The 22,969-nt window shown below is 40.6% G+C and overlaps 1 protein-coding gene across 4 annotated transcripts in view; it reads right to left on the bottom strand.

The window, feature by feature from the left end:
* Positions 1-22,969, bottom strand: part of CRLF1 (cytokine receptor like factor 1) — a 240,440-nt gene that overhangs the window by 134,098 nt on the left and 83,373 nt on the right. For all 4 annotated transcript variants that reach the window (XR_012235660.1, XM_073595878.1, XM_073595987.1 and 1 more), the window contains exon 2: positions 4,841-5,119. Coding sequence is in view for 3 of the 4 variants with exons in the window: in XM_073595878.1 (XP_073451979.1) it covers positions 4,841-5,119 (279 nt within the window). In the remaining variant the exon portion in view is untranslated. The remainder of the gene's footprint in view (positions 1-4,840; positions 5,120-22,969) is intronic.

Raw genomic sequence — 22,969 nt, 5'->3', positions numbered from 1 at the left:
TCATGTTGGTAGCACAAAGCTGTCTGCCACAATTTATGTTCTCTTCTGAATGTTGCAGATAACATTGCAAAAACTGTATTTTTATTTCAACAGGAGTGGTGCATTAAATTTGGAGCTTTAAAAAAAAAAAATAGAATTTGGCTTTAGGACTTAAACTTTTCAGCTTAGCATAAAAGCCACTACATTCAGTTTCAGCACTTCCTGAAGTAGGTTTCCCTGAAACAAATAATCTTTCTCAAGTGGGAAGGAAAAAAAATTACTTCAGATTCCACAAGAGGGGAAACCATTACCTGAATTCTAAAACAGGGTGATCACTGGGACCTTTACATTTTCCCCTTAAAACATTCTCAAAGGCTAAGAGCATCATTAAGAAAGGTAAACACAAACAATAGAGGGAACATCAAGGTGATATTGAAAGGCAATCTGCTATGCTACTTTCAAGTTTCCGAACATGGAGGTGTAATTGGGAAGATGAACATGGTCTAAAGTTGCTACAAGGTCCACAAAGGAGTCCCCACTATTTCAAAAATTGTTCTCAGATAGAAGAGATTTGGGGACCATTCACTGTGTGTGCAATCACATTCAAACTCTCCTTCAAAAGAAGAGAGTGCATATATTAAAACTACTTAATTTAACTTAGTGTGAGCATCAGGGAATTAAAGCTACTGAAATGCAGAGAGAAAGAACCTATACGCATACAGATCAGCTAGGAACAAATACATCACCAGAAGAGGTAACAGCTACTCATCAGAGACAACATATCTAAGTAAAACAATAATACACAGTCAATACAGGCAGTAAACTTAAATCACAGATCTTTGGAACAACCAGATAGAGCAACACACTTGCTCTCAAAAGGCAGTGGCCACCAGAGCCATAACTAGCACATGTTCATACCTTGCACATAAGAAACAATTTTACACCTTCCTTTCCACATAGGAAGCTGCTTCAAGAAGGGTGAAGACATTGAAGATGCCAGAAACTGGATATGACATCAGAGACTATGTTACATATATATATATATATACAGTATCTCACAAAAGTGAGTACACCCCTCACATTTTTGTAAATATTTTATTATATCTTTTCATGTGACAACACTGAAGAAATGACACTTTGCTACAATGTAAAGTAGTGAGTGTACAGCTTGTAAAACAGTGTAAATTTGCTGTCCCCTCAAAATAACTCAACATACAGTCATTATTGTCTAAACCACTGGCAACAAAAGTGAGTACACCTCTAAGTGAAAATGTCCAAATTAGGCCCAATTAGCCATTTTCCCTCCCCGGTGTCATGTGACTTGTTTGTGTTACAAAGTCACAGGTGTGAATGGGGAGCAGGTGTGTTAAATTTGGTGTTATCACTCTCATTCTCTCATACTGGTCACTGGAAGTTCAACATGGCACCTCATGGCAAAGAACTCTCTGAGGATCTGAAAAAAGAATTGTTGCTCTACCTGGCCTAGGCTTTAAGAAGATTGCCAAGACCCTGAAACTGAGCTGCAGCATGGTGGACAAGACCATACAGGGGTTTAACAGGACAGGTTCCACTCAGAACAGGCCTCGCCATGGTCGACCAAAGAAGTTGAGTGCACGTGCTCAGCATCATATCCAGAGATTTTCTTGGGGAAATAGATGTATGAGTGTTGCCAGCATTGCTGCAGAGGTGAAGGGGTGGGGGTCAGCCTGTCAGTGTTCAGACCACAGAACACTGCATCGAATTGGTCTGCATGGCTGCCATCCTGGAAGAAAGCCTCTTCTAAAGATAATGCACAAGAAACTCTGCAAAAAGCTTGCTGAAAACAAGCAGACTAAGGACATGGATAACTGTAACCATGTCCTTTGGTCTGATGAGACCAAGATAAACTTATTTGGTTCAGATGGTATCAAGCGTGTGTTGCGGCAACCAGATGAGGAGTACAAAGACAAATGTGTCTTGCCTACAGTCAAGCATGGTGGTGGGAGTGTCATGGTCTGGGGCTGCATGAGTGCTGCAACACTGGGGAGCTACAGTTCATTGAGGGAACCATGAATGCCAACATGTACTGTGACATACTGAAGCAGAGCATGATCCCCTCCCTTTGGAGACTGGGCCGCAGGGCAGTATTCCAACATGATAATCACCCCAAACACATCTCCAAGATGACCACTGCCTTGCTAAAGAAGCTGTGGGTAAAGGTGATGGACTGGCCAAGCATGTCTCCAGACCTAAACCCTATTGACCATCTGTGAGGCATCCTCAAATGGAAGGTGCAGGAGTGCAAGGTCTCTAACATCCACCAGCTCCATGATGTCGTCATGGAGTAGTGGAAGAGGACTCCAGTGGCAACCTGTGAAGCTCTGGTGAACTCCATGCCCAAGGGGGTTAAGGCAGTGCTGGAAAATAATGGTGGTCACACAAAATATTGACACTTTGGGCCCAATTAGGACATTTTCACTTCGGGGTGTACTCACCCAGCGGTTTTGTTGCCAGCGGTTTAGACGTTAATGGCAGTGTGTTGAGATATTTTGAGGGGATGACAAATTTACACTGTTATACAAGCTGTACACTCACTACTTTACATTGTAGAAAAGTGTAATTTCTTCAGTATTGTCACAGGAAAAGATATAATAAAATATTTACAAAAATGTGAGGGGTTTACTCACTTTTGTGAGGTACTGTATATATACATATATCTGAAGTAATTTGCATATTTGGGCAATGTACACATTTTTAGTTGTTCCCGTTTTTTAAAGATGTTCTTGTCAAACATTAGTCCCAAGCAATGTCAATAAGAATTGACAACAGCTTGACCTTTTGACGCATTTCACCCATGGCATGCATGACACTACAGTGCCATCTAGAGTTAAGATAAATAAACACTTGCCTCATGAAAATCAATGTAGGTAGGAAGTAGAAAGGGGCTATGCCCATATAGGAATGGTTCATGGAATAATATGCAGCACTCAGATATACAATCAAATACTGATAAAAAAACTGTGTGACCAGAAGTGAAAAACAAAATAAAAGGGTTAATAGAACCCTACAATAGTATAGTTGAAAAAAATATTATCACTAACGTGAAAAATAAAAAGTGCTGTAGGTGAATCCAAAACGAATTGGAAAAAATCATGTGACAAAAGAAAAATCAATGTAATAAAAGGAAACAAAGTCCATAAGGAATTCTTGATGTTAATGTGCAAAAATCAATTGATTGACTTCGCTGGAACCACACTGGAAACAGGGTGAAAAAAATATATGCAGACAACCACCACCACCTACTGTGCATAAGCTTACCAGATTGTATGGACTTAAAGGGGTATACACCTCTTAAGTCATGAAGGCTTGTGGTGTTAAACACCATGTATATGGAGCTATAACATCTACGATCGCTATCCCAGATCAAGACCGAAGACTCCTCATCAACAAATACCCAATATGCATATGTATATTTCATGGATGGAGAGAGGACCCAACGAATCTCAGTATTCACACGGTACAACCAAAAAAACAAAAAATGAAAGAAGGTTCCACATAGTGTGATATCATAGAGAGGAGAGGGAACACATCATAAAACAGCAAAATGAGCATGTGCAGAGTGCCTCCAAGGCTCTTTTCTATCAGGAGATGGATTAGGGACACTTAGTCTAGTTCCAGTTGGTCAGAGTTCCAGCAAGCAAAAAAGGTGGCAAGCTCATGGATACCACAAGGACACCACAAGCCTTCATGATTTAAGAGGTGTACAGGCATACCCCACTTTTAAGTACACAATGGGGTTTATTTACTAAAGCTGGAAAGTGCAAAATCAGGCTCACTTCTGCATAGAAACCAATGAGTTTCTAACCTCGGCTTGTTCAAGTAAGCTTTGGTAATAAAATCTGGAAGCTCATTGGTTTCTATGCAGAAGTGAGCCTGATTTTGCACTTTCTAGCTTTAGTAAATAAACCCCATTGTGTACTTAAAAGTGGGGTATGCCTGAAATACACCTTTAAATCCATACAATCTGGTAAGCTTATGCACAGTCGGTGATGGTGGTTGTCCGCATATATTTTTTTTTCACCCTGTTTCCAGTGTGGTTCCAGCGGAGTCAATCAACTGATTTTTGCACATTGATATCAAGAATTCTTTATGGACTTTGTTTCCTTTTATTAAATGACTTTCTTTTGTCACATGATTTTTTCCAATTTGTTTTGTATTCACCTACAGCACTTTTTATTTTTCACGTTGGTGATAATGTTTTTTTCAACTACACTATTGTAGGGTTCTATTAACCCTTTTATTTTGTTTTCACTTCTGATCACACAGTTTTGTATCAGTATTTGATTGTATATCTGAGCACTGCATATTATTCCATGATCCATTGTTCACAAATTGTGAAGATTTGAATATAGAAAAGCTATGTGTAGCCAGGCTATCATATCTAGATTATCAAGCGACTTGAAAAATAAAAACGTAACTTTTTTTTTTTTTTTAAATAATTTTTGCAAAAGCTGGTAAATGTTTCTGAAGGGGAGACACATTTTGTATATTTGTTATTACTCACACATTTAAAATGTAATTGTATAGTTATATATAAAAATATATAAATTTGAAAAGCAGCTGTGCAAAGTATTTTAGCATCATTAAAACCACTTGTATCATTTTAGCCTAGACCACATTTTGTCTAAACCTGGCCAAGCTGTAGGAATACCCCCCTCCCCCCAGCCCTAATTCAGACCCTTCTTAAATTGTAATGAAATCCAATATGCTAGTGCCACACAGCAAGTATGCTAATCATTTTGCCATAAAACTACATTGCTGGAACAGGACATCCAATCAGTTTGTCATGCCTGTGTTTGCTAAGTCTGAAAATCAGACATACATCCAACATAAAGACATGATCCTGCAAGGATTCTCCCATCTTTGCTGTGGCACACCAGGTTGTCTCCCGATTGCTGCTTGGATCCATTCAGGTTATTCAAGGCCACACTCAAGGTTGTGCCATTCAGTGCCTTATACAAATCTGTGGGGAGCCTTCTCCCATTTAGAGTCCAGAACAGGTCCTCTGCTTTCAGGTTTAAGTCAGAGTCCACTAAGCAAGCTGCAGTTAGTGATGATCCTATCATTAGGGTAGGGTCCTGTGGGGATATAACAGCAGGATCTGTAAAAAAAATGGAATTAAATGTTTATTGTGAAACAGGGTTAGAAATACATGTTAAGGAATGTGAGAAGGATTGGGGAAAAAGCATGCACAGGTTTAGCAGTTTAAGAAGAGCATGGATCTGTCAGCATGCACATTACCTAAATGTGTATCTTACAAGTACAAGAATTCCATACTAGAAAATTGTACTAAAGTAAGATAACAACTGAATTTGCAAGATAAAATATCTTTGCCTATAAGATGGGTATACACTGGTAGAATTTTGTTCTACATTTTGTGTTGCAAGAATGTTGGAAGAACGTTTATACAGTTTTCTAATCATTAGTGGGGTCAAATCAATGTTTTTTTCAACCACAGTGATGAGAAAATACAAAGGAGCAGAATGGAACATTTTTATCAATCAGAATTTCTAACAGTGTATGTGGTTTTAGTTTGGTAAAGTCCAATTATCCCAAAATGAAATGTTAAAAAATCTTGAACTACCGTACTTTCAAGCAACAATTGAATGTTCCGAGAATTTCCATATACATTTTTCGAAGGATTTCCGTATAAGTTTTCATTTGAAAATTCTACTAGTGTAGCCCCAGTTTAAACTTCATGTCTATAATATATCTTGGTATTCAAGTCTCTGTGATACTTTTGTCCTTGTGGTTGTGTAGAACCATTTTTGTTAAGGTATTAGGTATTCCACATATGTCTTGTGGTATTTTAATACAGTTAGAATTCAACATTTATAGTGTTCAGCAGTTACATTACAAGATAATGCCATAGTTAGCAAACATTCTCACGATAATGGCAACAACACTATATAAACACATTTTCACTGTGTTAGGATAATATCACTTGAACATTTTTGACTCAAAGATTAAAAACCTGAAAAAAATGCGGTTGATAGTCTGTCCACCTCGTAAGAGAATTAGCCTCAGAGGTAAGTGAATGTGGTGAAGATTCACTTTCAAAGAATACCCAATCACATGCAAGGAAAATAAAAACATTTTTTCAAGGGCACATGACAAATTCAGCAGAACTTCACCTCATTATCTAAGTTCTGGGGCAAATTCCTTTTCAAGTGCATCTTTCCTTGCAAAGTGAACAGCCTATTTACCTTTTGCAAATCAATGCCTGTGTATCTTAAAGAGCTGTACATTCTAACAAAAACAAAAAAAAAAAAAAAATATATATATATATATATATATATATATATATATATATATATATATATATATATATATATATATATATATATATTTTTTTTTTATTCCTGCCTGCTGAACTTTTATCCTTCAAAGTCATTCTAAATGCTAGTTTTTTTTCTTTTTTATTAAAATAACAAATGTGCCATACTTACTTGCAATGGTTTTTCACAGAGCAGCCCTGATTCTCCTCTTCTGGGGTCCCCCGCCGGTGCTCCTGGCATTGGGGTGTTTATATAGTGGTTTTAAAAGCAGAATGTTTTTTTTTACCTTAATTCATTCTTTTAGGATATTAAGGTATTAAGTAACCACAAAGAAGAGATGTAAGGCTGCTCTCTGCAAAACTCATGCACAGAGCAGATAAGTATAACATTTTTGTTATTAAAAAAAAAATAAAACCTTTAGAATCACTTTAAAAATGAATGGCATTCCAAAAAAAAAGAACAACAAAAAAAACGTGTTTTAGTGCCCTATGGGGTGCAAAAAATACTACAACAAAGCATCACAGACTTCCAAACGTGGACTAGACAGGAAGATCTATTGCTTAAAAAATAGTCACTGTGGCCCATGGATTGAAAAGATGTTTGCTATATTGCAGTGCTCTCTTATTAAATCTTTGGAAAAAACACATAGAATAGTCTGTGCGTTTTTACCGTATGTGCTAAGTTCTTTCATTTAACGTGCTTGTTTTTCATAAATGCACTTTATTATTTTGCAGCTTAGCCTGCCATCTGTTGGCGTTATAAAATGCTTGCATGCCCTGAAATCATCTTTATAAAAATAACTTGCAAAACTGTGCCCAGACTCTGAGTGGTAGAAAAAAATTGAAGTGATGTAGGGACCTGACAGTTGCACATCCTGTATGTATGATGGAAAACAACATTTTGAAAACATGGTACTGTTAACTAATTTTCATAAGTTAGATCATAAAGAATGACACCTGTGTCAATATTAGAACACTTTAGTACAGAAGATATAATATATCACCAGAATAAAGTTAATGTTAAAGACCAACAGTTCTATCTGCATTCAAGTTCAAGATTTCTCTTGGATTGTGGATGTTTTGTATTCGTTGTCCCAATGATACAGGAACTGAGGTGTCTACGTGCAATGTATCGGTCTCCCAGATCCGTTGAAACTCTTACATGTGCTCCACAACACAAATTATAAGTTAAAATAAGAAACTAACTTAAGATACATAATACATAACACACCCATACATCCACCTCTTAGTTTTACCATTTAAAGCTGAACTTACCTTCAGTCTTGTAAAGTTGTACAGGCTCCTCTCTGCTACTAAAATTAATTATTTACTCTGAGTCTTCTCTCACTGAGAAGCTGCAGTAAGTAAGACAGAGTAGGCATTGACTGGATGACAGAGTAGGCACTGACTGGATGACATCAGCATAATCTAGTCCTTTTCTCCCCAGTCTAACTGTCCTTGGCCCAACACTTTTCATTCATTGGATCTTATGTTTTTTCATCACAGAGATTCAGCATTAATTATGGACATTACCTAGGTTGGACTGCATGTAGATGCAGCCTGCCAAGGAATGCCCACTCCTCCAAACTTACATTCACCTATTAAGGCTTTTTAATATTTTTATAACTCCTGCCAAGAGACATACTGCTGCTTGTATTGGGGCTGAGAGTTCTTGAAAGGAGTACTGAAGCAGGTTGCTATAACGTTTTCAAAAAGTTATGTAGAGCATCCTGCCAGCCCCTCCCACCAGCCATAGGGTCCTTTCACAAGAGCGGTCTGCTCGGCGGACTCCGCTTTGCTCAGCGGGGGATTACTCCGCTGATCCCTGCTGAGCAGGCAGATGACAGGTCTGTCTCTGCTCACTGCTCAGAGCAGAGACGGACAGAGTCCTGCTCTCCCCTATGGGGAAATCGGGTGAAAATGGACCGCCTGTCCGTTTTCCCCCGATCGGTTCTGATCCGATCCTCCAGATGGATGGAAAATAGGGTCACCATCCATCTGGATTTGGCAGGCAGGATCGGATAGTGGCAGGTGCCAGCGGACATGTTACCGCTGACATCCACCGTTCCATAGGTGTGACTGAAGCGTCCGATTGAGTCCGCCTGAAAAGCTGACAGGCGGACCTCATCGGATTGCCTGTGTGAAAGGGCGCATAACCTGTCGTCATTGCTTAGAGAAGAACAATGACCTAGTGATGACATCACTGGGTATAAAATAAGATATACAATCAAATCACAAAATTTATTATTTAAATAAAGGTTTTATTTCCCCTTCTTGAAGCAAAAGAAGCACAAAGGAATCAACTTTAGCTTGAATTAAAATATCCAAAGGTTTTGTTTTATTTTAGATTATATCTATATTCAAAAACCTCTTCTACCACAATCTAAAGGTGCAAAACTCCCCCGTCTGACACAATTGTAATAGATTTTCTCAAAAGTAGTAACTGGAAAATGGGAACATGGGTGATTCCCATGGTCTAATTTTCCACACTATGTTAATTAGAATTTTTTTTCCTTCAACAGAAACATTTTTGAAAACAATGTAATCATAAATGTTCCCACTAAGTGAATGATCCAGTTTTAAAAATACTGTGGGAACTGGCAATTGGAATTTCCAAGTTTGTAAAAGCAAAGATGCCTACTTAATGAATGAATCAAATTACTATATTCATGTATGTACCGGGCCAAAGAAATCTAACATGATTATGTACTCCAACAACAACGTCAAACGTTGTTTAAAAACATCAGTCATTGTGGAGCTCAAAGTTCTTAAGTACAGAGACGTGATAGAAATGCTAGTCAAATTTTAATCTCTGACAGAATTCAAACAGAGAAAAGAACCACACACAAGACAAAAGGAGATAGAAGATCTAATGGATCTATTTTTTATTATTATATTGGTGAATGGGGGACATAGGACAAAAAGACTGTATACTTTACAAGTGCAGTTGCACGCTGCAAGGGCATTTGTTCCAGAGCTTAGTAAATGAGGTGAAGCTTTACTTTGAAGAGAATATCCAATCACATGCAAGAAAAAAAAAACAGCATTTTTGCATGCACATGATTGGATGATGGAAGTCAGCAGAGCTTCCCCTCATTTACTAAGCTCTGGAGCAAATGCCCTTACAGACTGCAACTGCATTTGCAAAGTGCACAGTCTATGTGCATTTAGTAAATGAATCCCAAAGTTTTGGTTAACAAGGCAGAAATTTTGTTGATCCCTTTGATTTTCATCAACTGGTGCAGCTGGTGTCTTGAAAGGTAATCCCAAGATTTCAGAAGCACACACCCTTAAACCACCCATATAGGTTGATATTGAAGGGAGAAGGAAATAGGTACAAACACTCATAGCCCTTTAGCAATATTCTCTGTGTATATTTATATCAACATGGATTTTCCAAAATGTTGATAGACTTTTTATAATCATTGAATTAATTATATGTGTTTCTCACATTCAACATCTCACATGTTGATCTAAAAGTTAATTATTTCTCAGAGGATCTGTTGGTTTAATAGGGGTCGGATCAGGAGTCTAATAAGAAAAAGAAGCAAAAAAACTATAAAAACCTATCAGGTTGATTTACTTAAGTCAAACAGACTGCAGTCGCGCTCATCTTCCATCTTTGTAAAGAATACCCAATCAAGTGCAAGGAAAAAAAAAACAGCATTTTTGCTTACACATGATTGGATGGTGGACATCAGCAGAGCTTCACCACATTCACTAAGCTCTGTGGAAAATTAGTGCATATGCACTTGCAAAGTGCACAGTCTGTTTGCTTTTACGAAATCAATCCCAGTTTGAATATGGTCCTGTGTTGATGAACTTACGTTAATGGCATCAGTTTGCGAATATTGTAAGATCCTTCATAATTTATTGACAGGTGCATTTAACCTGCAGTTGACCTTATAAATTGCATTTCACCTGCATCAAAAAGCTTTTGCACTCTTATGGACTTGTATGAAAATGCAAAACCCACTTAAAGTGAACAAAAGCCTATCAAGACAGACCCAAAAATTATAATACGAAGGCTCTTACATGATTGGTTAGTTGGTGTAAAGTCACTGATCCTTCTTTTTACTGATTTATATGAAAACAGTACCTTAGAGGCACAAAGTTTTCCCACGGAGATACATGAGTTCTACATATACACACATAAGTAGATTAGAAACCATAATGAGAAGGGATAATTGGGCGGCACAGTGGCGCAGTGGGTAGCACTCTCGCCTAGCAGTAAGAAGGGTCGCTGGTTCAAATCCCGACCACGACACTACCTGCCTGGAGTTTGCATGTTCTCCCTGTGTCTGCGTGGGTTTCCTCCGGGTACTCCGGTTTCCTCCCACACTCCAAAGACATGCTGGTAGGTTAATTGGATCCTGTCTAAATTGGCCCTAGTATAGGTATGAATGTGAGTTAGGGACCTTAGATTGCAAGCTCCTTGAGGGTATAGGGACTGATGTGAATGTATAATATATATATGTAAAGCGCTGCGTAAATTGACGGCGCTATATAAGTACCTGAAATAAATAAATAAGGGATCTTTTGCATCATCTAATGATCCTTATTACATTATATAGTATCTAGTCATATATATCTCTTAGTCATTGAACTTGTATATTTATTTTATTGGTAGCCTTCTAAAATGGTGCGTTGTCTGACAATGTAAAACTACAATACAATTCACAAAGTAAAAAATGTAAATTTCCCTGTATAGATCTCAGTATTAAAGTTCTCGACCATGTAGGCGCCACACTGGAATCTTTCTTCTCTGTTTGTAAAGTCAAGAGCAGTTAAACTGCTCAGACAGCTTGATTTTACAAGACAAGGTCACAGTTATGAATAAAACAGTCATGTCAAGAAATTGCCCTATATGGAGTGTAATTTAATTTGGCAGGAATACCGAGTGTCCTTCAAAAAAAAATCTGCATAGTCTTCATTCTCCATGTTTATTTTTTGTGCTGATTTTTTAAAACATTATTTCAATTTCAGAGAACTAAGAATAATTATCTAAAGCTGAAAGAAATAGATTTGATCTGATTATAACTGAGTAAAGCCAAACAGTTTACATACAGTTCACTATTTGGGTTCCTATTTGGGTTCCTATTTGTCTACACATTGAATAAGTTAAAACTATGAATTTCTGGTAGAATTGTTAACAGGTTGTATATAAGATACATTGTATGAAATTACATTTCTACCACCTGGAGGTAGGAAAGACGGTTGCAACACTTGTCCCCTCTTTTGTAACAGCTCACTGCTCTGTACAACTGGTAGCAACATGTTGGTGTCACACAACACATCATACATGTAAGAATATTGTGGGAGCTAGGAGAAAGTGTAGGTTGTAAACCTGATACTTTCATACATCTGCACACATATCTAATAAAAGCTAGATTTAGGTGTCAGTTTGCTAAACAAAATTACAAAATTTGAGTCAAAGTAAGCTATATTGTTCAATCACATGGTCTATTAACTACAGAGGATATGTGTAAGAATGATACACAACAGTTCACAGAACAGAAAGTACATAAACAGCAATCTAGATTAAGTCTTCATTATTTTTATAGTACATAAATCAGATCAGGGTTAGCTTTAGAAACGCAAGGACAGATACATAAAATCATAGACATTAAATTACACAGCAACTGCTTTAGATTAATTTTGCATACTTTGAAAATGACTTTCCCAAATTGTTTGTTGTTGCCTAATGTATAAACTTAGGTCTGCTGGTTTAAAACATGTTAAATCAATGGATTAAAATTATTAGTTAAAAGGTCTAAGATAGTAAGCGCTGTACCCCAAGATTCAGTTTTAAAATAGCATGGGAACAAAGCAAATAAAATAAATTAATATAGTGTATACAACTGTGACAGAATCATATTATAATTTAATGTTTTTTTAAAATTCCCTTTCCTTTTCAGTCTGCAGCGCTGAAATTTTCTTTAAAATGCAATGCAATATGGCAACCAGGAGGCCTTCTGTACACAGATGGTGCACAAAATTCCCCCCTAGAAATGTCATTTCCTACGTGTGTGATTGGCTCACTGATTTTCCCAGAAGTCTGCAGAAGTCTGCACTAACATACAAGTCAAATTTTGAGCATCCCCTGAAACAAAAATGTCATCTTTGGTGGAAAAAAGGGGACACTCAGAGGACAAAAAATAGCAGGGCTGAGCACCCCATATGATGCATTAAAAAGAAAACGAAAAAGACCCCCAAGCGGGGCTTTAATGCAGCCAATGATACAAAAGAATAATGAGATGGTCAAATTAATTTATTGGTACAAAAATTATTAAATAAGATTGATGACTTCTGACATTGGAAGTCAAGACATGAACTGTGGTACAAAAAAAGTTGTTAAAAAGCCAGCAACAGTATACAGTACAATGTATCCAAAGCAACCAGATCAAATTTACTATTGATGTCCTGACACGTTTCGACCCTGGGGGGTCTTCTTCAGAGGACAGATGATTGACAACTGTGGAAATGTAAACATACATCACGAGATTTTTAAACAACCAACAACGCACAACTTGATGCAACATTAGCAGTCACAGAGTGGCAAAAAATATATATACATAGTATACAATAAATACATAACATTTATATCTGTACATGTTACATCTCTGTGCATTGTATATATTTACCAATTAGATTGCTTCTGATGGTTGGCCGTGGTGTGGGGAAGTCAACACCTCCCCCCCTTTCTCTTCTCCTCTACGTCCGCCAAACGGTGAACTAACCCCCCCGGGGGAAGCAAGCACCAAGTGAACGCACCTTACAAGGGATCACACAGAGGCTCCCCTTATAGAACCGGGGGAGGAGGGGGAATGCCCGTACTGCACCTGTAGTCAAGTAACAATAGTACTGAGTTGGAAACAAAGAACGTAACAAGGATTTCTTATTCCCAAAATCAATAAGCAGGTATTGAGTTGGCAATAAGTGGAATAAATGTGCATAGGGGTTTGTGGACAGGTCCATAGGTTGACTTCCCCACACCACGGCCAACCATCAGAAGCAATCTAATTGGTAAATATATACAATGCACAGAGATGTAACATGTACAGATATAAATGTTATGTATTTATTGTATACTATGTATATATATTTTTTGATACTCTGTGACTGCTAATGTTGCATCAAGTTGTGCGTTGTTGGTTGTTTAAAAATCTCGTGATGTATGTTTACATTTTCACAGTTGTCAATCATCTGTCCTCTGAAGAAGACCCCCCAGGGTCGAAACGCGTCAGGCCATCAATAGTAAATTTGATCTGGTTGCTTTGGATACATTGTACTGTATACTGTTGCTGGCTTTTTAACAACTTTTTTTGTACCACAGTTCATGTCTTGACTTCCAATGTCAGAAGTCATCAATCTTATTTAATAATTTTTGTACCAATAAATTAATTTGACCATCTCATTATTCTTTTGTATCATTGGCTGCATTAAAGCCCCACTTAGGGGGTCTTTTTCATTTTCTTTTTAATGTCATCTTTGGTGAGATACTCCTGAAGGGAAATCACATTTGAAGGAATGCAGACCCTGCCACTTTCCTCATTAGAGCCCTTCAAGTGTAGTTTGATAATTATCAAACTACTCCCATACAGACTCACTCACACATGGACACAGACAAACAGCTATTTCTTCAGAATAACAAAAGATAGGTATCTGCAACAATGTTTGTTAAAATCCCTGTGATATACATAGATCACCCAGAGAGTGGCGTTACTCTTTAAAATTGATACTTCATTTTGTATTTCAAGTGGGTGCAACTTATGAGCTAAACCTAAGCACACTGATGGAAGATTTGTGGAAGCAGCATTTGTTGTAACCAATAAATTACAATATGGATTAGCACTATTTTTTGTTGACCTCTGTTTCTATGAGCTTATGTTAAAATAAAACTTGAGGTTATTGAAGCCGTATTAGTGACAGAGAAAATTGAGTACTGTCCGTGATACTTTTTTATTTGCACTAACATATCATTTTTTATGGACGAGCTTTCAGGGTGTGTCCCCTTCTTCAAGGTCCAAGCAGTACTGATTCACAAAAGTTTTAGCAGAAGGTAAAATGTTAAAACAAAACAAAACCAAAAAAAATTTGTGAGGGAAAGGAAAAAGAAAAACAAACACATACAAATCAATAGTATGGCAATGGTAATAAAGCTATCAGCAAGTGAGATAAGACAGAGGGAAAGCTATAGACTGGAGGGGGGGGTGATAGTCACAGAGGGGGTCATAAAACTTTAGTATAGTAGGTGAGGAAACTAATATCTAAATTTAGGCTATTGTTTTTTGTGTCAAAAAGAAATATAATTCTTAGCTCAAACGTTTTCCTTTCTTGGATAGTTCTGAAATTCCCTTTAAGAACTAAAACATTGCAGTCTTCTATAGCGTGGTCCAGTTGTGAGAAATGATGTCCCACAGGCGTGCAGAAACTGTCTTCCTTATGTTCCTTGATGGTATGTCTGTGGAAAATCATCCTCACTTGTAACTTCTGTCCTGTTTCACCAACATAAGATCCTTTGCTACACATGTTGCATTGGATGAGGTACACCACATTACTGGAGGTACAGCTGTATGATTCCGTGATATTGAAGGTCCCATTTGTGTGAGTGATACTTTTGGATAGATTGATCTGGTTGCACAGTTTGCAGCAATTTTTATTGCAGGGTTTGCTTCCATTATTTGTGACTTTATAATCAGAGTGAAGTTTCCTGCTGATTAGTTTATGTCTTGGAATATTTTTTTCAGAGTTTCATCCTCTGTTATAATGGGTTGTACAGTGGAGACGGAAAGTATTCAGACCCCCCTTACATTTTTCACTCTTTGTTATAATGCAAGCCATTTGCTAAAATCATTTAAGTTCATTTTTTTCCTCATTAATGTACACACAGCACCCCATATTGACAGAAAAACACAGAATTGTTGACATTTTTGCAGATTTATTAAAAAAGAAAAACTGAAATATTACATGGTCCTAAGTATTCAGACCCTTTGCTGTCACACTCATATATTTAACTCAGGTGCTGTCCATTTCTTCTGATCATCCTTGAGATGGTTCTACACCTTCATTTGAGTCCAGTTGTGTTTGATTATACTGATTGGACTTGATTAGGAAAGCCACACACCTGTCTATATAAGACCTTACAGCTCACAGTGCATGTCAGAGCAAATGAGAATCATGAGGTCAAAGGAACTGCCTGAAGAGCTCAGAGACAGAATTGTGGCAAGGCACAGATCTGGCCAGGGTTACAAAAAAATTTCTGCTGCACTTAAGGTTCCTAAAAGCTCAGTGGCCTCCATAATCCTTAAATGGAAGATGTTTGGGAGGACCAGAACCCTTCCTAGAGCTGGCCGTCAGGCCAAACTGAGCTATTGGGGGAGAAGAGCCTTAGTGAGAGAGGTAAAGTAGAACCCAAAGATCACTGTGGCTGAGCTTCAGAGATGCAGTCAGGAGATGGGAGAAAGTTGTAGAAAGTCAACCATCACTGCAACCCTCCACCAGTCGGGTTTTATGGCAGAGTGGCCCGACGGAAGCCTCTCCTCAGTGCAAGACACATGAAAGCCCGCATGGAGTTTGCTAAAAAACACCTGAAGGACTCCAAGATGGTGAGACATAAGATTCTTTGGTCTGATGAGACCAAGATAGAACTTTTTCGCCTTTATTCTAAGCAGTATGTGTGGAGAAAACCAGGCACTGCTCATCACCTGTCCAATACAGTCCCAACAGTGAAGCATGGTGGGGGCAGCATCATGCTGTGGGGGTGTTTTTCAGGGACAGCAGGGACAGGATGACTGTTTGCAATTGAGGGAAAGATGAATGCGGCCAAGTAAAGGGATATCCTGGACGAAAACCTTCTCCAGAGTGCTCAGGACCTCAGACTGGGCCAAAGGTTTACCTTCCAACAAGACAATGACCCTAAGCACACAGCTAAAATATCGAAGGGGTGGCTTCACAACAACTCCGTGACTGTTCTTGAATGGCCCAGCCAGAGCCCTGACTTAAACCCAATTGAGAATCTCTGGAGAGACCTAAAAATGGCTGTCCACCAACGTTTACCATCCATCCTGACAGAACTGGAGAAGATCTGCAAGGAGGAATGGCAGAGGATCCCCAAATCCAGGTGTGAAAAACTTGTTGCATCTTTCCCAAAAAGACTCATGGCTGTATTATATCAAAAGGGTGCTTCTACTAAATACTGAACAAAAGGTATGAATACTTAGGACCAGGGATGAGCCGAACACCCCCCTGTTTGTTTCGCACCAGAACATGCGAACAGGAAAAAAGTTTGTGCGAACACCATTAAAGTCTATGGGACACGAACATGAATAATCAAAAGTGCTAATTTTAAAGGCTTATATGCAAGTTATTGTCATAAAAAGTGTTTGGGGACCTGGGTCCTGCCCCAGGGGACATGGATCAATGCAAAAAAAAGTTTTAAAAACGGCCGTTTTTTCAGGAGCAGTGATTTTAATAATGCTTAAAGTCAATAAAACAATAAAAACAATAAATAAATAAAATAATAAAAGTGTAATATTCCTTTAAATTTCGTAGCTGGGGGGTGTCTATAGTATGCCTGTAAAGGGGCGCATGTTTCCCATGTTTAGAACAGTCTGACAGCAAAATGACATTTCAAAGGAAAAAAGTCATTTAAAACTACTCGCGGCTATTGCATTGCCGGTCCGACAATACACATAAAAGTTCATTGATAAAAACGGCATGGGAATTCCCCACAGGGGAACCCTGAACCAAAATTAAAAAAAAAAATGACGTGGGGGTCCCCCCTAAATTCCATACCAGGCCCTTCAGGTCTGGTATGGATATTAAGGGGAACCCCACCCAAAAAAAAAAAAAGGCGTGGGGTCCCCCCAAAAATCCATACCAGACCCTTATCCGAGCACGCAACCTGGCAGGCCGCAGGAAAAGAGGGGGGACGAGAGAGCACCCCCCCTCCTGAACTGTACCAGGCCACATGCCCTCAACATTGGGAGGGTGCTTTGGGGTAGCCCCAAAAAACCTTGTCCCCATGTTGATGAGGACAAGGGCCTCATCCCCACAACCCTGGCCGGTGGTTGTGGGGGTCTGCGGGCAGGGGGCTTATCAGAATCTGGAAGCCCCCTTTAACAAGGGGACCCCCAGATCCCGGCCCCCCCTGTGTGAAATGGTTAGGGGGTACAAAAGTACCCCTACCATTTCACTAAAAAACTGTCAAAAATGTTAAAAATGACAAGAGACAGTTTTTGTCAATTCCTTTATTTAAATGCTTCTTCTTTCTTCTTTCTTCTATATTCCTTCATCTTCTTTTTCATCTTCTTCTGGTTCTTCTGGCTCTTCTGGTTCTTCCTCCGGTGTTCTCGTCCAGCATCTCCTCCGCAGCGTCTTCTATCTTCTTCTCCTCGGGCCGCTCCGCACCCATGGCATGGGGGGAGGCTCCCGCTCTTCTCTTCATCTTCTTCTCTTCTTCATCTTCTTCTCCGGGCCGCTCCGCACCCATGCTGGCATGGTGGGAGGCTCCCGTTGTGTGACGCGTCTCCTCTTCTGACGGTTCTTAAATAATGGGGGCGGGGCCACCCGGTGACTCCCCCCCCTCTGATGCACTGTGACGTCATGGGGAATGTCACAGGGAAGTCCCGTCATGTCCCGTGCGTCAGAGGGGGGCGGGGTCACTGGGTGGCCCCGCCCCCTGTTATTTAAGAACCGTCAGAAGAGGAGACACGTCATACAGCGGGAGCCTCCCACCATGCCAGCATGGGTGCAGAGCGGCCCGGAGAAGAAGATGAAGAAGAGAAGAAGAGAAGATGAAGAGAAGAGCGGGAGCCTCCCCCCATGCCATGGGTGCGGAGCGGCCCGAGGAGAAGAAGATAGAAAATGCCGCGGAGGAGATGCTGGACGAGAACACCGGAGGAAGAACCAGAAGAGCCAGAAGAACCAGAAGAAGAAGAAGATGAAGGAAGATAGAAGAAAGAAGAAAGAAGAAGCATTTAAATAAAGGAATTGTGAAAAACTGTCTCTTGTCATTTTTAACATTTTTGACAGTTTTTTAGTGAAATGGTAGGGGTACTTTTGTACCCCCTTACCATTTCACACAGGGGGGCTGGGATCTGGGGGTCCCCTTGTTAAAGGGGGCTTCCAGATTCTGATAAGCCCCCCGCCCGTAGACCCCCACAACCACCGGCCAGGGTTGTGGGGATGAGGCCCTTGTCCTCATCAACATGGGGACAAGGTGTTTTGGGGGGCTACCCCAAAGCACCCTCCCAATGTTGAGGGCATGTGGCCTGGTACGGTTCAGGAGGGGGGTGCTCTCTCATCCCCCCTCTTTTCCTGCGGCCTGCCAGGTTGCGTGCTCGATAAGGGTCTGGTATGGATTCTTGGGGGGACCCCACGCCGATTTTTTTTTCTTAATTTTGGCACGGGGTTCCCCTTAAAATCCATACCAGACCTGAAGGGTCTGGTATGGAATTTAGGGGAACCCCCACGTCATTTTTTTAAAAATTTTGGTTCGGGGTTCCCCTGTGGGGAATTCCCATGCCGTTTTTATCAATTAACTTTTATGTGTATTGTCGGACCGGCAATACAATAGCCGCGAGTAGTTTTAAATGACTTTTTTCCTTTGAAATGTCATTTTGCTGTCAGACTGTTCTAAACATGGGAAACATGCGCCCCTTTACAGGCATACTATAGACACCCCCCCCCCAGCTACGAAATTTAAAGGAATAGTACACTTTTATTGTTTGACTTTAAGCATTATTAAAATCACTGCTCCTGAAAAAACGGCCGTTTTTAAACCTTTTTTTTGCATTGATCCATGTCCCCTGGGGCAGGATCCAGGTCCCCAAACACTTTTTATGACAATAACTTGCATATAAGCCTTTAAAATTAGCACTTTTGATTTCTCCCATAGACTTTTAAAGGGTGTTCCGCGGCATTCGAATTTGCCGCGAACACCCCAAATTGTTCGCTGTTCGGTGAACTTGCGAACAGCCGATGTTCGAGTCGAACATGAGTTCGACTCGAACTCGAAGCTCATCCCTACTCAAGCTCATCCCTCGAACCTGAAGCTCATCCCATGTAATATTTCAGTTTTCCTTTTTTAATAAATATGCAAAAATGTCAACAATTCTGTGTTTTTCTGTCAATATGGGGTGCTGTGTGTACATTAATGAGGAAAATAAATTAACCTAAATGATTTTAGCAAATGGCTGCAATATAACAAAGAGTGAAAAACTCAAGGGGGTCTGAATACTTTCCGTCCCCACTGTAATACTTTGATTATCTTTTTGATCCCTTCTAGTGTTGGGCTGTATGTGGTGACTAGAGGTACTTGGTTGTACACCGAGTACCTCAGAGACACAGAGAAAAAAACAAACAACCAAGTACCTCTAGTCACTGCCTACTGCATTCCAGCTTGTCCTAGTCTCCGCCCCTCCAGCCCTCTGCACTGCAACTCCTCCTGCTCTCCCTCAGAAATCCACTCGCTCTTCTGCCGCCCTCCCCCGTGCGCACCCCCCCTTTCAAGCTGCAGAGAGGGGGGGAGTCACTGAGGGCAGTTCCAAGGTGGGGGCTGGTTGGTGGGTTAGCTCCACTGCCATTGCCGGCTACAAATAGTTTTCATGATTGGTAGGAGTACTGTTTTATCCGATGGGATGATTTGGCCACTCCTGGAATTTTTGTGATGATAAATCTATGAGTCCCACCTCCTTCTCTGTTTTTCCAGTATTTATGAGATAGCTCCTCCACCACTGCCAGCGTCGCCATCTCCCTCTTTTATCAGAACTTGGAGATATTCGGAGAGGTAGTCAAAACCTCAGTTGGTTCTCCAATCTTCAAAAAGCTGGTGCAGTTCTCAGTGAGGCATTTGGATGGTCATGTGAAAAAGTTCCAGGTGAAGAGTAAAGGGGCTTCGCTGTTTGTCTCATTGAGCACTGTCCCACTAAACAAAGATGTCTGGTATCGCCTGGGAGGATGACCCAACACATCTGAGGCTTCAGGAATAAGGGGGATGGGTCTGATGATATTTATATGGGTAATGGCTAACACCTAATGGAATAATTGCTATCAGATGGTGCCATTCTTGTCATTTGGCAACAGTGGGAAATTCTTTATTATTATGGACACACCTGGTCATTATGAAATTACTCATATTTCAGTGTTCGTGTTTCTATCTTAGCATGTTCATAGGATTCCTTGCCCATGTTCCTGTCTTAGCGTGTCATTTTTCAGTAGCATTTTCAGTCGCAAAGTTTTCAGACGTTGCGGTTCTGTTATAGCGTTTTCTGTTTCAGCGGTTTTTCAGTCATAGCGGTGCAGTTACAGCGCTTTCAGGTCATAGCGGTTCTGCATGTCAGTCACAGCGTCTTCAGTCATAGTGTTTTTGTTTAGCGTTTCAGTCATAGTGGTTCGGTCATAGGGCGTTCAGTCGTAGCATTTCAGTCACAGCGGTTGGTGTCATGTGTTCAGTCACAGCTTCCTGTCATAGTGTGTTCTGTCATAGCGGGGCTGTCATAGTGTGTCACTGTCATAGCGGGTGCTGTCACAACATGTTCAATCATGGCATTCCAGTCTAGCGGGTTCAGTCATAGGGGGTGTGTCCTAGCGTGGTAGGTCAGCGTGTCCAGTCTCAGCGTTTTGGTCATAATGTGTTCAAAGTGTTCCTGTCCAGCAGGTTCTGTCCGAGGGGGGCTGTCATAGCATGTCACAGTCACAGCACGTACTGTCGTCCAGGTGCTGACTGCAGGCGCTGTCTTTAGGCATTCAGTGATACAGTTTCTTGTCACGGCATGTTTCAGTCATAACCGGTGCTGTAGTGAGCGGGTTCCAGTCGCAGCGGGTTCCAGTCGCAGCAGGTCAGTCACAGTGGTCCAGGCATAGCAGATCGGTCACAGCCGTTCTTTTCAGCGTGGTCTGCGGTCCTTTCATAGTGTTTCTGTCATAGCGTTTCTACTATAGTGGTTATGTCCAGCGTTTCTGTCATAGCGTTTCTGTCATTGCCTTTCTGTCATAGCATTTCTGTCATAGCGGTTATGTCCAGCATGTTCTGTCATAGCTTGTCGGTGCCATACAGCCTGGCATACACTAATAGCCGTTTCACCTTTGTTTGTTTTCATGTCATCGTACTTTTTCGTTCAGTGTTCTTCGTACACCTGGGTTTAGTTAGCAGTGCTCACATCTCAGCATCTGTCATGTCTACAGATCCATATGGGCTGAGGTTTCATTTTTTAAATGATTGTTAACCACAATCTTCTCGCCCATATAACATACGTCATACGATGCACACTCATTTCATTACACTTGTACGACTACCCACCACGGTCTGTGGGTACACTAGCCCTGAGGGTTTCAGTTTTGCTATCTGTCTCTGTTTTTTCTGTCATAACATTTCGTTTGTAGCATTCCTGTCGTAGCATTTCATTCGTAGCATTTCTGTTAGCTAGTGCTCACATTCAGGATCTGTCATGTCTATGGATCCATACAGGCTGAGGTTTAGTTTTTAATTGATTGTCGTCCCACAATCTTCTCGCCCGTATACCATACAGCATACATGCACGTTCACCATTACACCTTTACTACTACCCACCACGGTCTGTGGGTACCTCAGCCCTGAGTGTTCGTTTTTAATTACCTGTCTTGGCGCTGCAGGTTGCTTGGGCTCGCTCACTGCATACACTAGGTTTGTGTCATCATTAGGTTCACATTCACTGTTGGTCTTGTCATTTCTGCACCTACATCTTCATACTTGTCAGGTATGTAGGGGTGTTGCTGTTTAATGGGTTGGTTGTCTGTTCTCATTTCTCTAGTTTGTGTTTCCTTAGATCAGGGCATGTCGCGTGTTTCGGAAGCGGCCAATTCACATTCATCCCTCCACCTCTGCATGGGGTTTCAGTGCATGGTAGCACTCCATCATTAAGAGGTGGGACCATACCAAACTTATACCTGAGTTTTATCGCTGGTGTACCCCTTTCCTGGCCTCAGCTGGGGGGGCAGTACTTTTTAGGTTGTTATTCCCAACTCCGTCCCAACCTCTTCCATCCACCAGTGCAGAACATGTTTCTATGCATGATTCTTCAACCCAGATTCATGCGGTACTTAATGCACTCTTACATCCATGCTACAATTGTTAGATAGGATTGAGGAGATCATAGCCCACTCAGCTTGAGCGGAGGTGTCAGCTGCGACCCCGGCTCCTGCTCTTCTCAGTGCGCCTGCAGGTGATGTTGGAATTTCTTTACAGTGGCATGTAGAACTGGGGGCAAGCTTGGTTACAGGTGATCGATCTGGCCAATGGTTCTCTATCCAGAGTATTCTGAGGGTTTCTACCAAGGGTGGGAAGGTTTCATAGGTTCATGTCTCCGGCTTTCACTGCATATTGCCTCAGCAATTTGGCCTCATCTGCCAACACTATCAAGTATTTATCAGGTGACCAGCATTTCAGGTCCCTACAAACTCCTGTAAGTATGTCCATTTTTTGCAGCTCACCCTCTCTAAGTCATCGTAAGGGTATTCAGGGAATTCAGGGATGTTCTCTTTGGCATGACTACCAGTTACCGGCCAGGTTTTCGTGGTTTTGTTTCAGACTTCCTGTCTCTTACCCTTAGTGCAGTTCCCAGTTAGTTCTCTAGGCAGTTCTCTTTTACTATGCTTACAACTTCCCCATCATTAGAATAGATGGATAAGCCA

Source organism: Aquarana catesbeiana, linkage group LG01 (genome assembly GCF_042186555.1).
Source record: "Aquarana catesbeiana isolate 2022-GZ linkage group LG01, ASM4218655v1, whole genome shotgun sequence".
Classification (NCBI taxonomy): Eukaryota; Metazoa; Chordata; class Amphibia; order Anura; family Ranidae; genus Aquarana; species Aquarana catesbeiana.
The sequence above is the reverse complement of the archived record's forward strand: the minus strand, read 5'-3'. Positions and strand labels throughout refer to the sequence as shown.